General features: G+C 43.9%; 1 protein-coding gene and 1 long non-coding RNA gene across 5 annotated transcripts in view; one reads left to right on the forward strand and one right to left on the reverse strand.

The window, feature by feature from the left end:
* The window catches only part of LOC114766240 (MOB kinase activator 2-like), a 31,407-nt gene that overhangs the window by 12,737 nt on the left and 3,859 nt on the right, over positions 1-14,811 (forward strand). The window contains exons 1-4 of one of the 4 annotated variants that reach the window (XM_028956909.1): positions 779-954; positions 1,099-1,294; positions 13,207-13,367; positions 13,860-13,953. In XM_028956909.1, coding sequence (XP_028812742.1) covers positions 1,257-1,294; positions 13,207-13,367; positions 13,860-13,953 — 293 coding nt within the window. In that variant the 5' untranslated portion in view covers positions 779-954; positions 1,099-1,256. Of the gene's footprint in view, positions 1-778; positions 955-1,098; positions 1,295-5,037; positions 5,225-8,228; positions 8,401-13,206; positions 13,368-13,859; positions 13,954-14,811 lie in introns of those variants that run through there. The other 3 variants (XM_028956907.1, XM_028956908.1, XM_028956910.1) reach the window with 3 other exon arrangements.
* LOC114766241 (uncharacterized) lies at positions 3,854-5,195 on the reverse strand. The gene is made up of 2 exons (XR_003742759.1): positions 4,815-5,195; positions 3,854-4,635 (listed from the first exon to the last, which is right to left on the reverse strand). It is a non-coding gene; the product is annotated as an uncharacterized LOC114766241 (long non-coding RNA).

The following is a 14,811-nucleotide window of genomic DNA, read 5'->3' on the forward strand; positions in this document are numbered from 1 at the left end:
GCGGAGCTGCCTTGACAGGGTAAAGAAGCGAACCTTGAAAGCAAAGTATATGCTCTCTGTTTAACAATACAATGATATATTCATTTAGTACATCGAACATGAAACAAGCTGCAATACTTCAAGGATATTCCACATATCACCCTCCCCTACTATCCTACGGCCATTGAAAACCTGGAAAAGTCATGGAATTTTAAAAGACAATTTTCCAGGCCTTGAAAAGTTTTGATAACATATAAAGTTATTGAAAAGTCATTGGAATTGGATTGACGCATGAATGTATAAGTACATAGTTCCCGTAGTTTTTCCATTTAGAACAATGTTTAAAATGTACGGTCATGAAAATTTGCCCTAGAGAAACGGAAAAGTCCTGGATTTTTTTTTTTTTTTTTTACTATACACACATGCACACACTCAAGAAGGTGTCATTAACATCACATGGACATTTTCACACAGGTTCACCATGAAAACGTGGCAATATGCACGTGGGGCTGTATGTTTGCCGTGGGGATTTGGCAGGGACTTTTCTGGGCTAACACTTCATGCTGGATCTAGTAGTAAGGACACCACTGATAATATTATAAGCAGGCTGGAGGTGAGACACATACAATACTGTTATGATGGATCTATAAACGTATAGTTCTGCTCAATCGTTTAAAATTACACGTACATTGTAAACTGCCCAAGCTCTGTCTGCTCCAACCCTTTAATTAGCTCTTGATTAGAATAAGCCTCAGCCCCGGGACAGTGAGGTTTTAAAGGTCACTTAGAGCCATACTTAGCCAGAGATCCGGCTGACCAGTCAGAATCAGCCGGGCTGTACCCTGGCTACGCTCTCCCCTGTCCCCCCCGCGAGAGGTCCCGCAACTCTGGACCCCCGAGCTTTTCATGCTCTTCAGTGGCGTGGACTTCTTCTGTTCTGTTCTTCTGGTGCGCATGAGAGAAGTGTAGCTCAAGGTAGGCGGTTAAAGTCCTGCCTGTAGACAACGGCTAAAATTAGTCCCATCGTGCCATCTCTGCTGTCTGTCACTCTTCGCAGCTCTGACTGCTGATGTTTTTTTTGTTTTTTTTGTGGACCTGGTATATGTTTGTGTGGAGAAGTTGTGTGACGGAAGACCAGCTTCTTATGCCTGCCACCCTGCAGCTCTCTTTTTCCACGCTCCCAGGATCAGGCTTTTTCAGCACCCATCACTCGCAGATCGGTAGCACTGGTCTTGGTGCTCAGTCTGGATTACTTTGTCCGACTGCTGTCTGCCGGGATGGGGCTGAAGAGGAATGGTTCCTACACCTTAAACAGGTAGGGGGATTTTATGAAATATGATGAGGTCATAGGTCAACGTTGAAATGCTTTTCAGTATTCAAGCCTTGTGGCTTGAGCGTAATAGCATCATTTTGTGCCGTAGTTGGTCTCAGGCCATGAATTGACCTCCCTGTGTGTTGTTTCTCTGTGATGGACACGTTGTGCAGACATTCACAGTCAATTCGTTTTCCAATTTGGAGGTGTCTCCTGGATGTGCTCCCACCTCTCCTCTCTCCTTTTAATTTTAGTCAGCATATAACTAGGGAGAGAGTTTGAGAAACTGGTCAATATTTTTACCTTTTCCCACACATCTGTTCGCCCAGTCCCAACTGAGGCTGATCCCTGTTATGGCTACTGTGAGCTTGAAATAATCCCATCGTTTAGGAATAGGGGTGAGAATGACTGGATACCTCCATAATATGATAAGATATGCGATTAGTGCACACATCTTATCATTAGATAATGGTAAGATCACAAAACAATGATTCTGTGATAATATATATTATGAGGTACAACACAAAAACAAAATACCTGCAAAGAGTTCAAATACAAGGATTCTTTATTTGTGTCAGACATAGTTCGAAGGAAACTGAGAGGAACTAAATACTTTTTTTTTGTAAAAGTATACATTCTTGTATAAAAAGCATAACTAATGTATATATCTCTGTATGTACAGTACTTTTTATGACAGGGGTGGTCGACCACAAACCATTAAGAGCCAAAAAGAGACACCATTATAAAGAACAACTCAACAAATTGATGGTTATGCTAAACTAAACTTCGTTATTCTAGTTAACAAACTAACTAGTCTATAGTTATCACCTGAAATTTCTGTTTCATGTATACTGACAACAATAAGCAGCATTCACTGCCTGTAGCACCCAACCTTTAATCAGCCTATAATCGAACTCTGTCTTATTCTCAGATCTCGTTTTCAAAGATCTCATGACAACACCTCAGAGGTCAAAGTTCAACAAGGTCATGTTTTGCTGTGCTGCTCGGCACTTTGCTGGTCGCAGTGCATGATCCCTCTTCAGGCACGTGTGCCATAGAAAGCAGTGACAACATTTCTGTAGTATTCAGTGGCATCTCAGCATAGCTGTCATTCTGCTGGTAACGTCTTGCTCAGGGACACAATGGTAGTAAGCGGGATTTGAACCTTGGTCATAGGCGAGTGTGTTAACCACTAGGCTACTACCACCTTCATTTGAGATTTGCCGCACAGAGGAGTGAAAGTGAAGTGATTGTCTGCAGCACAGCACATGGTGACACAACGAAATGTGTCCTGTGCTTTTAACCCATCACGCTTGGTGAGAAGTGGGCAACCATGAGGAGGGATGAGCGCGTGGGGACGGTGCTTTCCAAAATGTCACCTCAGTGTCTCCAAATTTTCTGATTACGGCTCTGATTCCTTACCTGCTAGGCCACCACTGCCCCTTGAAGTAGTACAGGAAGTAGCAATGCGGGAAAGTCAAATTGACAAGGACTGATTTCAGATATACATTTTTACATGTCATTTATCATATCACTTCAGCAAGGACGACAATATATAGCCAAGTCGATATTTTGTCCCACCCCTATTTGTGATTACAGTGAAGGGCCTCTAAATACACCCTGGTCTGTCATCTTTAGTAAGCCGATAAGGAGATAAAACACACACACACACATGCTCACTCGCTCACTTGCTCACTCACTCACTCATACACACTTCCCATAAGCTGTTCTCTAGCTTCTCTAGACATTTACATTTATGGCATTTATCAGTAGTTGCAGGGACAGTCCCCCTGGAGCAATTTAGGGTTAAGTGTCTTGCTCAGGGACACAGTGGTAGTAAGCGGGATTTTAGCACGATTATATTTTATATTTAGCACTAGTAGTCGTACTTTCTACTTCCTACATTTTTAGCTACCAGTGTTTGTATTTATGCATACAAGACGATGAGCGTAAAGCAAGCAAGAGAAATTTTTTTTAAACGAGGCAGCAACTCTGTGGCAATTATTGTGGTAGTTAATGTTGTGTATACTTGTGTGAACCTCCAGTTTTTGAAGGGGGGGTCTCATACAGAGACATCTCCATGCTTAAAAAAGGTTCTGGTACTAATGTGATGCGTAAACCTTTAACTTTCTGTGGAAACACAGTTCATAATTTCATATTACGTATTTTCACACCATGTTTTACAGACAGTCATGTGGAAAGTTATAGATGCGGTTTTGCCAGATGTGTAGTGTAGATGTGTAATCATTTTGAATGATTACATGCACACATTCCGAGTTAAAGATCTCATCACTGGTTGTGCCGTTCTACTGGCTGGTAGTTGTCACATAGCACTTAAGGTTCTACACACGATCTCTTGCTGTTAAATAGATGTTAGTCATAGGTTATTCATCTAATGTTACTGTCTAGGATCGGAGGTCTGATGGATAATATTTATTTATAGGCTAATATATTTTTTCATACCAATAAAGTTTTTGAAAACCATGGATATTGAGTTTGCAATCCCTTTTCTGCTTTTACAGCAGTTACATTTTTTGAGTGTGTTTAGAAAAGATTGGCCAATTAAGATTTTTGAATTCATTTAATTTTTCTCTGCTTGCACTTGGAAAAGTTGGCATTTTTTTCCTTCGCAAAGTTTTAGATCTTAGATCAGCTTGATTGATGTGGGGTGGTGAATGCCCGTTCTTTTTGTGTGGCTTCTTGTGTGGTTGTTTCAATTTTAACAACAAAAAAATGAGACATGGACATTTTATAAAGCCAAAAGCTGGGCTCCACCTGCTGCTACACGTGAACCCATGACCAATGCACTGGGACTGAGAGGTTACGTTAAACAGGCTTTTCGTAGGTTGGTTGTTGATTGGCATGTACACAGTTGCCTTGTGACAAATCTGGTTGATGAACATGACTAGATGAGACAACATTGGTTTCAAACCACAAATGATACAGTCCAGTTGGTTATTCATGTGATCAGACATTGCTTGCTACGTGTGTGAGAATTTTTATGCTTTGCTTTCTGCTTGACTTGAACATGTTATGCACAATACCTGCAATCCTGTGCTGATGTATTTTTTGTAACCCCTTTGACAACTTGCGTTGCATAAGCGATGTGTTTGTGGTGAGGATGTTTCGAATGTTCTTAATACAAGCTGGTGAAATATTAGTCTGCCTGATCCGCTGCCTGGACCAGCTTCTTATCAACGCCACCCATGAACGCTAGAAGAATGGTTTTGTGGCCGGGGAGGAAGTGAAGTTTGACACAATACATCCACAGATTCCCGGGGGTCTTTTTTTCCCCTCCTTCTGAATGTTCTTCAGGATCAGGATATGGCGAAAGTCCTCGTGTTCTGGGGAGGAGGATTATGAAACACAACATTTGCTTCAATCATTCAGCACATTCAAATCTGAACAAGAGGTGAGGGGTGAAATTTCACAAAATAAGTCCATTAATCCAAAACGTGTAGCAGTTCATCACAAAAATTGGTTGGGCTGTGAATGTAAGACATGATGAAAGAGTGAATCGTACCTCCTCATGGAGCGTTTCCCTCAGGCCCTCTCCTCCTCAGTATTCCGTAGTAAATTCGCTCCACCCTTGTTTCAGCTCTGGGTCCCTCATGCGCTCGGCTTCTTCTCGCCAGGCCCAGCGTGTGGGGCTCAGTCATTTAAATCAAGCGCTGATGGCAGCTGTGGAGCGCTAATCTAACGCGGCCTGCGCCTCGGTCGGCCTTTATCAATGCCAGCAGATGGACTCCTCCTCGTAGGCCCCGGCCATGCCCTGCACGGGATGTCAAGCCGTTTGTCCCGGGCAGGCTCGGCACAGCAGAAGTTGGACTTCCTGGCGCTCGAGCCGCTTTTAAAGATGGCAGAGGAAGCGGCTGTGAGCGAGCCGAACTCCCTTGACAGTCCGCGCAGTCTGCTCAAGACGCTTTTCCTCAGGTATTTCACACAACACCCTCAATTCGCCTGTGTGTGTGTGTGTGTGTGTGTGTGTGTGTGTGTGTCAAGGAGTTTGTATTGACTGTGTTGTAGGGTTTTTTTTTTGGATTGAGTTGGATTTTAGAACTCAGACCTCCAGACAGCTCTATTTAAAGCTGCTAAATACATGCAGCGGTTCTGCCTTTCTTCCTTTTCGATGTCAGGCTGCACTTCCTCCTCCACCCTCGCCCCTCGTTGGAGCTAATATGCGCCACCAGCCGACCTCCATCTGCTAAGGACAGAGCAGGCATAGTGTGTCTCATTCCATACTAAAAGCCGGCAGCAGTCGGTTTGCCTTGAATTGGATTGGTTACTGGTTATTGTCGTCATTATATGAATATTTTTTATGTTCTGATAAGATAATGTGACATTCAGTTCATACTTTTTATATGAGGACACAGTTGAACTTTCCTTTTTTTTATTTCCTTTGAGATGTTAAAGTAAAGCAATGACGTAAGGCACCTTATTGAAGCATTATTTGTTTTGAACCCAGCCAAACTCATGAAAGCCGCCTCTGTTCTCGTCCTCCTTTTAGAACAGCAGTTCTGGCTTACACCAGCGAGCCAGCGCATGACGTAAAACCCCCTGTTACCCCCTCAGCCTGGTGTGCCACCTCCACCCTGTTCTGTGCCCTTAACCTCACTTTTTCCAGCTCCCCGCCTTCCTTTCAACTTGGCCTCCGTCACAGGAAGGCTCTGTCCAAGAAAACGATCATGATCTGTAATCACTCACCGTCCAGACCCGCCGAACCCAGATCTGGGTCACGACTTGCCGGACGGGCCACCTGCCCACACATCATTCACTCACACCTACAGCCAGGTTCTAGTCATCAATCTAGATGCTGAGCGTGAGGAAATCTGTGCAATCTCTGTACACGGAGGGTGGGGAACCGGGTTCTGACAACCTATGAGGTGTGACCACCATGCAGCCCTTGTAGAGTCATATGTTCTGAAATTGATAATAATTTACTGATAGTTTTGGAACCTGTGGCCAAAAATTGCACAATATCGAACTCAAAGGAAGGTACTGGCTAATCATAGATTTGTAAAATGACAGCTCTGAATACATTCATAAACAATATAATGTTTCTTTCAATTTTGATATTCCGGGGGTCCTGCTGACTTGTTGTTTGAAATATGTGAAATGATTCTTCTTCTTATTATTTTAATAATACTCAGTCCCTTAGAACTTTTGTAACTTTTTGTACTGCATCTTCTTACATCCCCATGAAGCTGCTATATATGGCCCCTACAGACCGAGTAGGCTCTGCCTCTGCAGACTACTTCTCCATCTCCTGTAGCTTCCCAGGTCAGGTCTGAACATGCCTGTCAGCACCACAGTAAAATTCCAGCCTTGAAAACGCAGCGCGGCTGAACCTCTTTATAGTAAAATCATGGTACCTAACATGCTCTTGCTTGCTGCATTATTGTATACTCCTATCTTGTGTAGCTCTTGTTATTATTGTAGCTCCAATCAATCTGAGCAAAACACTATTATTATTATTATTATTATAATTTCTTATTTAGGTGATTGAACACTTTCACAAAGCAGCTAATTTGCCCTGATGTGAAAATTAGTTTTGCTTTTATATAGGTCTTAGTGGTCCCCTAATACTACACTGCTACCACTGGGTATGTTGGTTTTCATAATTAAAAATTTAGCAGATGGGATATGGGGTGTTGCAGAAGCCCCATGGTATGGTGGAAAAACACACTACAGGCTGATCCAATTGTTTGTGATGTAATCTAAAGTCAAAATGAGGCAGAACGTTCTCCACGGCGTCTCCAGACTCTGTCGCACATGCTCAGTAAGAACCTGCTTTAATCTGTGAAGAGCACATGACACCATTGGCGAATTTGCCAATTTTGGTGTTCTCTGGTAAAAGCCCTCATGTCTGGCCCTCATACCCACCCTCATGGAGTCGGTTTTTGATCGTTTGAGCAGTCACATGCACGTTTGACCCTGGCAGTGATCCTCCTGTTCCTCCATGCACAAAGGCGGAGGTCCTGCTGCTGGGTTGTTGCCCTCCTCCACGTCTCCTGATGAACTGGCCTGTCTCCTGGTAGGGCCTCCATGCTCTGGACACTACGCTGACAGACACGGCAAACCTTCTTGCCACAGCTCATATTGATGTGCCATCCTAAAGGCTAAAACCCTAGGCCTCTTTGGAGCCCTCGGACTTGGTATTACAGTTGTGTGTATATTTGGGGATGTTTTATGTGGGTGTGCGGCCTGCATATGTTGCTTTGTGTTCAGCATGTTCAACACACAGCTAGTGTGACCTGCAGGGATTTAACATCATTTACATTTACATCATTTACCAGACGCCCTTACCCAGAACGACTTATAAACTGTAGTTACTGGGACAGTCCCCCCTGGAGCAACATAGGGTTAAGTGTCTTGCTCAGGGACACAGTGGTAGTAAGTGGGATTTGAACCTGGGTCTTCTGGTTCATAGGCGAGTGTGTTACCCACTAAGCTACTACCACCCTGTTATATATATATTACTAAATATATGTTGCATATACAGATTTCAGTTATATCTTATGATCGGGTGAAATGAATGACCTTGATAGCGGGTGGGTTTAAGGTGTGGAGGTGACCTCCAAATTTTCCAGACCTGTATCCAGTCGAGCATCTGTGGCCTGTACTGTTAAAACACTGCCAGCACCGAGGCACCACATACCTTCAGAGGTCTCGAGGAGTCCACGACTGGTCAAAGCTGGTGGACAAACAAGGGATCTGCTAAATATTTGACTGTCATAATGTTATGGCTGGCCCATAAAATGTATTTATTTGTTTTTTGATTTTGGATATACATAATTGCACCTTTTTAAACTAAAAAAAGAAGCTGAGCAACCCTCAGACTAGGCCCTGCCTTGCTCTCTGCCGATTGGCCGACTCTGTTGGAGGGCTGGGCGTAACCTGACGCCAGTCACTGTTTACTTTTAGCCGAGGCGCACCGAGCCAGCGTCTGTTGAGTGGGGACCGAGTGTGTGAACTGGTCGCAGTGCGAAGATGGTGGGAGATCATGGCACCATCTCTGGAGACGGCAGCGCGCACCTCCACGCGCAGAGGGGCTCCAAAAACGGATTAAGCTGTAAAATGGTCCTGCAGGCAGTGGGCAAAGTACTGAGGTAGAAATGGAATGATGATGCACCTACCCTCTCTATTTCTCACGTTCTTCTCAGTCTCTTTCTCCAGGAAAGATTTCCAGGAGTTTGGTCTGCAGGTACTCGTTGACACCGGAGCGACTCCATTTGTGTGGAAAGACGTGTGCTCAGATCAAGTTGGCTTTTCTAATTAAGTAGTTAAAAAATAATAGTAATAATTGCTGCTTCGTAAATCATGCAGTGCTTCTTTTCAGCATTTTTCGTTGTACTAAATCCAAAAGAGCCTCTGTGGCAAAAAAAAAAAATCTTTATTGGAGCAACATGTCTGTGAGAACTGCCTTCAGTCCCAGTATGGAGTGAATGGGATTTGTTCAGGTCCACTGTCTTCTCACTCATAGGATCTCGGTGGCTGTGGAATGGGATTTCCGTCTGTACGTGTGTGAGTGGGTATGTTGTTGTTGGTTATTTGTGATCATAATTAAAAAGTTTAGCAGATGGAATATGGAGTGTTGCAGAAGCCCCATGGAACTGCGCATTTTGGAATTGCGGACGCTGTTGTCTAAGGCACTTGTACCCCGCATTGAACCTACTTTGTCAGGAGACATTCATGGCTCCATTTTTAGGCGGGTAATTATAGCCTGTGGCTCTGGCTTTGCTGGCAGTTCTTTGAGTCTGTGGTTTTTCTGAGAAATATTGGATTTTGCTCCTTTCTGTAATGGGCTCCATTCCTAAATAGTAGTTTGTGATCCGTGGAGGGAAGCCAGTCCCTGAAACGTGAATCCACAAAATAGGTTTTGTGAGTGTGTGTGTTTGAGTTTGTTTTCTTCTGTCTTGGTGAAACGATGGAAGTGTGTCAGACGCAGATGGGTTAGGTGGGGAAACAGCACAATATCTCACATAACAGATTTAATATTTTACTGAGGTTCATCTCTTCAGTCCATTTCGATCAGAACAGGATAAATTGATGTATTTGTGTCAAATGTTTTTTTACAGACATATCCTATGAACCCCACACACACACTTTTTAACGATGTTGGTTGGTGTGTATTTAAAGAAGAGTGTCACGGAGATTATAAATAATTGTTGCATAAAGTACATGTCACATCAGGCATTTAACCGCCAAAAGTAGCTTTAAAAGTCCATCAGAATCCTGTCCACACAATTCTGTGTTAGGCATTGTTTGCTTTCATATATATTGTATATGATGTATTTACAGCCATATTGCTTCTTGGGCAGGATCTTATTCATCACAGTGGAATAATTAAAATGACCAAATGGTGATTAATCGACTAAATAGCAGTGCATGTGCTCCTTAACTTTGCAGGAATGTTGGTTATCTTATATTGAAATAAGAATTAAACTGTGAATCCTCTACCAATTTTCATCAAATAAAAGGTCTGTACTGTAGATTTATAGCATTTATCCTGAGCACCTTACAATCAGTAGTTACAGGGACAGTCCCCATGGAGTCACTCAAGTGTCTTGCTCAGGGGACAAGTGGGGTTCAATGGCCTTCTGGTTCATAGGCGAGTGTGTTATCCACTAGGCCACAACCTCCATCGATATATATGTCAGTGTTTTAATGCTGCTGTTGACCAGCTCTGTCTTTTTACAGGGAAAATGGTTATATCTGGAATACTTTGCCTTCTTTATCAGGGCGGGGTATGACGTCCAGACAGGTTAAGGAACATATCAGACGCTTTTTTACCACTTCAACACCTCTGAGATATGAGGAATGAATGTGGTTGATCAACATCACTGTTCCCTGGAGAGATCTTCTCCCCTCCCACCATCTTTGTGGCTTTTTTATATTATGCAATTCATCGATAAAGGGAGGAATGTATTTTTATCTGGCCTCTTCAGCGCCAAGCATCAGAAAAAGCCTCAGCAGCAACCGTTAAAGAATGTGATCTTATTTATGTACTCTAGGATAATTGGTGAAATCCCTCTGCATTCCCATTCAGAATATCCATCAATATGGTGCAATATGCACAGATTAAAAACAGCCCCCCGTATTTTCAGGACAGTTCATCATTCTTGCCTGGACTTTTGTTGTTTTGCAATCTGGTCCTCCTGATGCATGTCCGCTCTGACTAATGAAAGGTCACGAGCTCTTATTTCCTTATTTCTCATAATAATAACAGTTCCCTCTTAGTTTTTTTTTTTTTTTTTTCGTGCCATGAATCCCTCTACTGTTCCGGATAGCAACTGTTTCCCTAAAACCTCAGATGTTCCTCATATCATTGCTCCTGGCCAAGGGGAAATTTTCCTTTGCCCCAAAATAAACCAGTTTTGCGTCAGGCACCCCACCCTCTCAGACAATTATCCTTACAAGGTATTGAATGCACGCGTGCCGGGGCACAAGCCTGAGAATCTGGCCAGGAGTGTTTGAGGTAGTTTGGGGGAATTCTTCAAGTCAAAGTGCTATTGTGTTTCTTTGTACTTTTCCAGTTTTGTGATGGGGTGGGGGGCAGTCACACGAAAAACTACACGAGATGTAGTTTACCCTCGTCCTACATGTGATGAATGCATAGTCCCCTCATAGAGACACAGGATCAGCCCCTCAAAATGGAGCCAAAGGACTTTCCTAAATGCCAGACATTTAATCACCCTTAGTGTCAGTGGGCAGCCTTGAAAGGACGGTCCCTTGATCAAAGGGACCTCAGTGGCACCTTGGCAACCCTTCGGGTATGAGGCCGTTTCCTTACCCACTACCTACCCCCCTTGTGTTATCAGCGGGCTCTTTCCTGCTGCCCACGTCTGTAGCAGCGACGCCTCTTCAGGGTTTTCAGGCCACGTTTGTGTTCACCGCGTCATTTGTTGAAATGCTGCTTTCTCCGCTCATGTCCCCAGCTGTGCTGCGTTGTCAGTCGGAGCGAACCCTCACTTTCACCGACAAGAGCCACAGTCCCAGCTGGGCTGGCAGCTGTCCCCTGGGCTCCCTGAACTCTGGACAGCCACCATCGCTCTCATCTGCTGATTCTCTCCAACAGCTTTACGGATTGTTCTCAGTAGTTGATCTGAAAAGAAGAAAGCAATAATAAAAATAATGATTATGAAAGCTTGATGTTTGCAGGCATACAGGGCCACAGAATTCCAGGAATTGGGAGCAGTTCCGTTTGGAAACAGCAGATTGTTCCAAATAAACGTTTCCGGCAGGTTTCTGGTGCATCTGTTGAATATTTGCGGGGTGACAACCCGACAGAAGAAGGTAACGAGAGAGAGGAACTCTGCATTATAGACTGTATAAACGATATAAATTTGGCCATCGGGGGAGATCTGCACGAAGACACGCCTACTTGCAGCACGAGGCATTACTTTTGGAAGAGAGAGCACAGAACGCACTGGGCAGGGTTTCCACAGATCCTTAAAAAGTCCTAAAGTCCAAAATGAAGGCCTTAAATATCGTGACTAAACGACAAGCAATCCTCAAATCCAGAGTTTAAAGGTCTTAAACATATGGCAAACCCAATAAATCAGATGAAACAAGCTGTCAGTAATCCGCCAGTCACTGCGCACTTCCACGTTTACTAACCAGGGGCGGCCAAAAAATGTCCACCACCATTAAATATGAACAAGCATTGTGGAGTTTAAATATTTTAAATGTAAACTCTACAGCTGTATACAGAGAATTTTTTTTTATATAATCACTCATATCATACAAATACCTGGTATTTCAGTGGTCTAAGTCCAATTTCACAAGAATATTGTTTTATCTGGTATAAAAAGTTTATTATAGGACGTCCTGCTGCAGTGCCTTCGCTACGGACACGTTACCCTTTCGGCAGTTACGTTTAAGTTCATATAAAATAGAGATTTCAGAGGAGGCCTCGGTGGGCCGAGCAGGTTGGGACTCCTTGCCGACTGTCGGCCAGGAGCCGTGTGTGTTCAGCGTGTGTGTTTAGCGGGCTTCGCCCCACAGCAGTGTAAACAGCTGCAGGCACCGGGGCTTAAGGGCAACAAGGACGGGCTGTTTGTGGAGGGCAGCAGGATAACATCGAGACAGCTGTTAAAATGCTGAGGCAGCGCGTGGGCCAGGCTTCCCGCCCCTACAAAGATCTCAAAGATCTCAGCCATGGCCATGGTCGGCGTGCGCGCCGCTGTAGGGACCAGCTCTCGCTTGCTGAACCAAGCGGCCGTTTTGATTGGACCGATAGGTTGAGGTGCAGACTTCCTGCAGCGCTTTTCTGTGACGTGAGGCCGCGTTCTTCAGGGTTGTGCTGCAGTGGGTTTTATGAGGCTGGGTGGGGTGTGCTGGCTGTAACCCTAAACCCAGTGGTGTTATAAATAGACCTGGAAGTATAAACCGCAGAAGCCTGCGGTGCCGTCTGCGTAATGACAGGGCAAGGTTAGCGTAGCGATTGCCCTCCCTGTGGAAAAATTGCCTCGCTTTTCCAGCCTGCTGGCGCTGCACCGCTCGGCCCTGAAGAGTGTCATTCCGGGGGTCTGGGATTAATTAATAAATGATTATCTGGCCCCGTTGGATATGATAGTATCACTCAAAAATGGGACTTTCAGTTTAAAGGTTCTCACATTATGCTGGCCTTTTTTATCGACTAATATAAATATGAGTAGGTTTTTATTTAGGGGTGGTGGTATCTTAGTGGGTAACACACGCAAAGTCACAGGTTCAAACCCCACTTACTACCATTGTGTCCCTGAGCTGTCCCTGTCACTACTGATTGTAAGTCGCTCTGGAGAAGGGCGTCTGATGATGCTCATAATGAGTTTCTAATTGCATAGACTTGTCTTTGGTTGGTTGGGAAAATTCATAGCTGTAGATGGCTTCCTAGACCTTTGTCTGACCACATGTTGCTCTGTCTCCAACAGGAAGTCTAAGACGAAGCCCAATGGAAAGAAGCCACCAACGGAGGAGAAGAAGCAGTACCTGGAGACAGAGTACACCAAAGTGCGGGTCGTGGATTTCGACCTCAAGGAGCTGGTAGTTCTGCCGACGGAGATCGACCTCAACGAATGGCTCGCCAGCAACAGTAAGTTCCTAGTTTGTTTTTTTTTTTGGGCGTGGCAGACCCAGTGCGACTTAGAATGTCACCCCAAAAATGTTATGTCTTGTTCCCTGAGAAATTCTTAATGGAGGCGGCTGGACAATGGAACAATATTTATATGTTTAATATGACGAACAATGAAACAAAGATTAGCAAACCCCGGGAAGAAATCATGGGAAGAATGTCCATAAAAGGCGGAACTTGCAGGGGAATGAAAACATGCCGGCTATTTTTACCTGACTGCATCAAGTGCAATGCAAACATTTCATTTGTTTCATGCTCAGCATCAGATTTTCAGGAACGGAGCTTGAAGCCAGGTTTAAGGGTCCTGCGCTGTGGATCAGTGTAAAAGCATGATGTAAACTTCGCCAGGCTCGCGGTGTCAATGCCACCAAGCAGGTTGTTACATGGAAATGAAATGTAGAAAAAAAAATGTCTGCATTTGTTTTCTAACCAATCCCTTTTTCGTCTTGACAGCAACAACTTTCTTCAATCTCATCAACCTCCAGTACAGCACAATCTCCGAGTTTTGCACCGGAGACACCTGTCAAGCAATGACAGCCTGTAATACGTAAGTTGTGTGTGTGATAGGTGATAAAAAGAGAGAGAGAGTGAGTGAGTGTGTGTGTATGTGTACTGTTTCTCCCACTCTGTGTTCCATGCTGAGCCAACATTCCGGAGCAACGCTCTGAAGGAGGCAAATCAAAAAATGTGACATTATTCGGACATAATTGCTTTGACAGTTAGACATTACTTGCATTTTGATTTCTGACAGTGCAAACATTTACGGCATTCAGCAGACATTCTTGTTCAGAGCAACGTACGTCAGTGCTTCGTAGTCCATATCTGAACTTCATACCTCTAAACAGTCTAGTACATAATGAATTCCTTAACTGGCCATTCTTGGTGTTTAGTACACCCATCTCCACCCAGGTCGGTGTCTGTATTCAACCCCAGAAGGCGTGTCAGACGTGAGCAACTCAAACGTTATCTGAAAATCTTCAGGTTTGACATATGAACATGAGAGTTGGCCTCAGAGTTCAGCGGTTTGACGATCATCTGTATCTGAGTTTTGTTTTAGCGATCACAGATATTACGTGCGCTGTTACGACTCCACTGCCGTCTGTTCCTCTGCACTCCATCCTCGGTTGAGGATGTTTTCCTCATTTTTTTATGTAGTGTAATGTGTCATTTGCCAGTTTTAATAGCAATAATCTTGTAATGATTGATATTGGAACTGAAAAACCTATTTGGGCCAATCTGTAAATGAGAACATGCATTAAGAACCCATCATTTTCAGCGGAGACTTCAGCCATAATGAATGATGGCTATTTAAAGAGCTGCCACTGTAAATAAGAGTCATGGAAATGAATAATTAGGTGTGTCTTGACATAACAGAATCATCTTCTGCATTGTAGATCTTTGGGAT

This window comes from Denticeps clupeoides, chromosome 16, assembly GCF_900700375.1.
Source record: "Denticeps clupeoides chromosome 16, fDenClu1.1, whole genome shotgun sequence".
NCBI classification, from domain to species: Eukaryota; Metazoa; Chordata; class Actinopteri; order Clupeiformes; family Denticipitidae; genus Denticeps; species Denticeps clupeoides.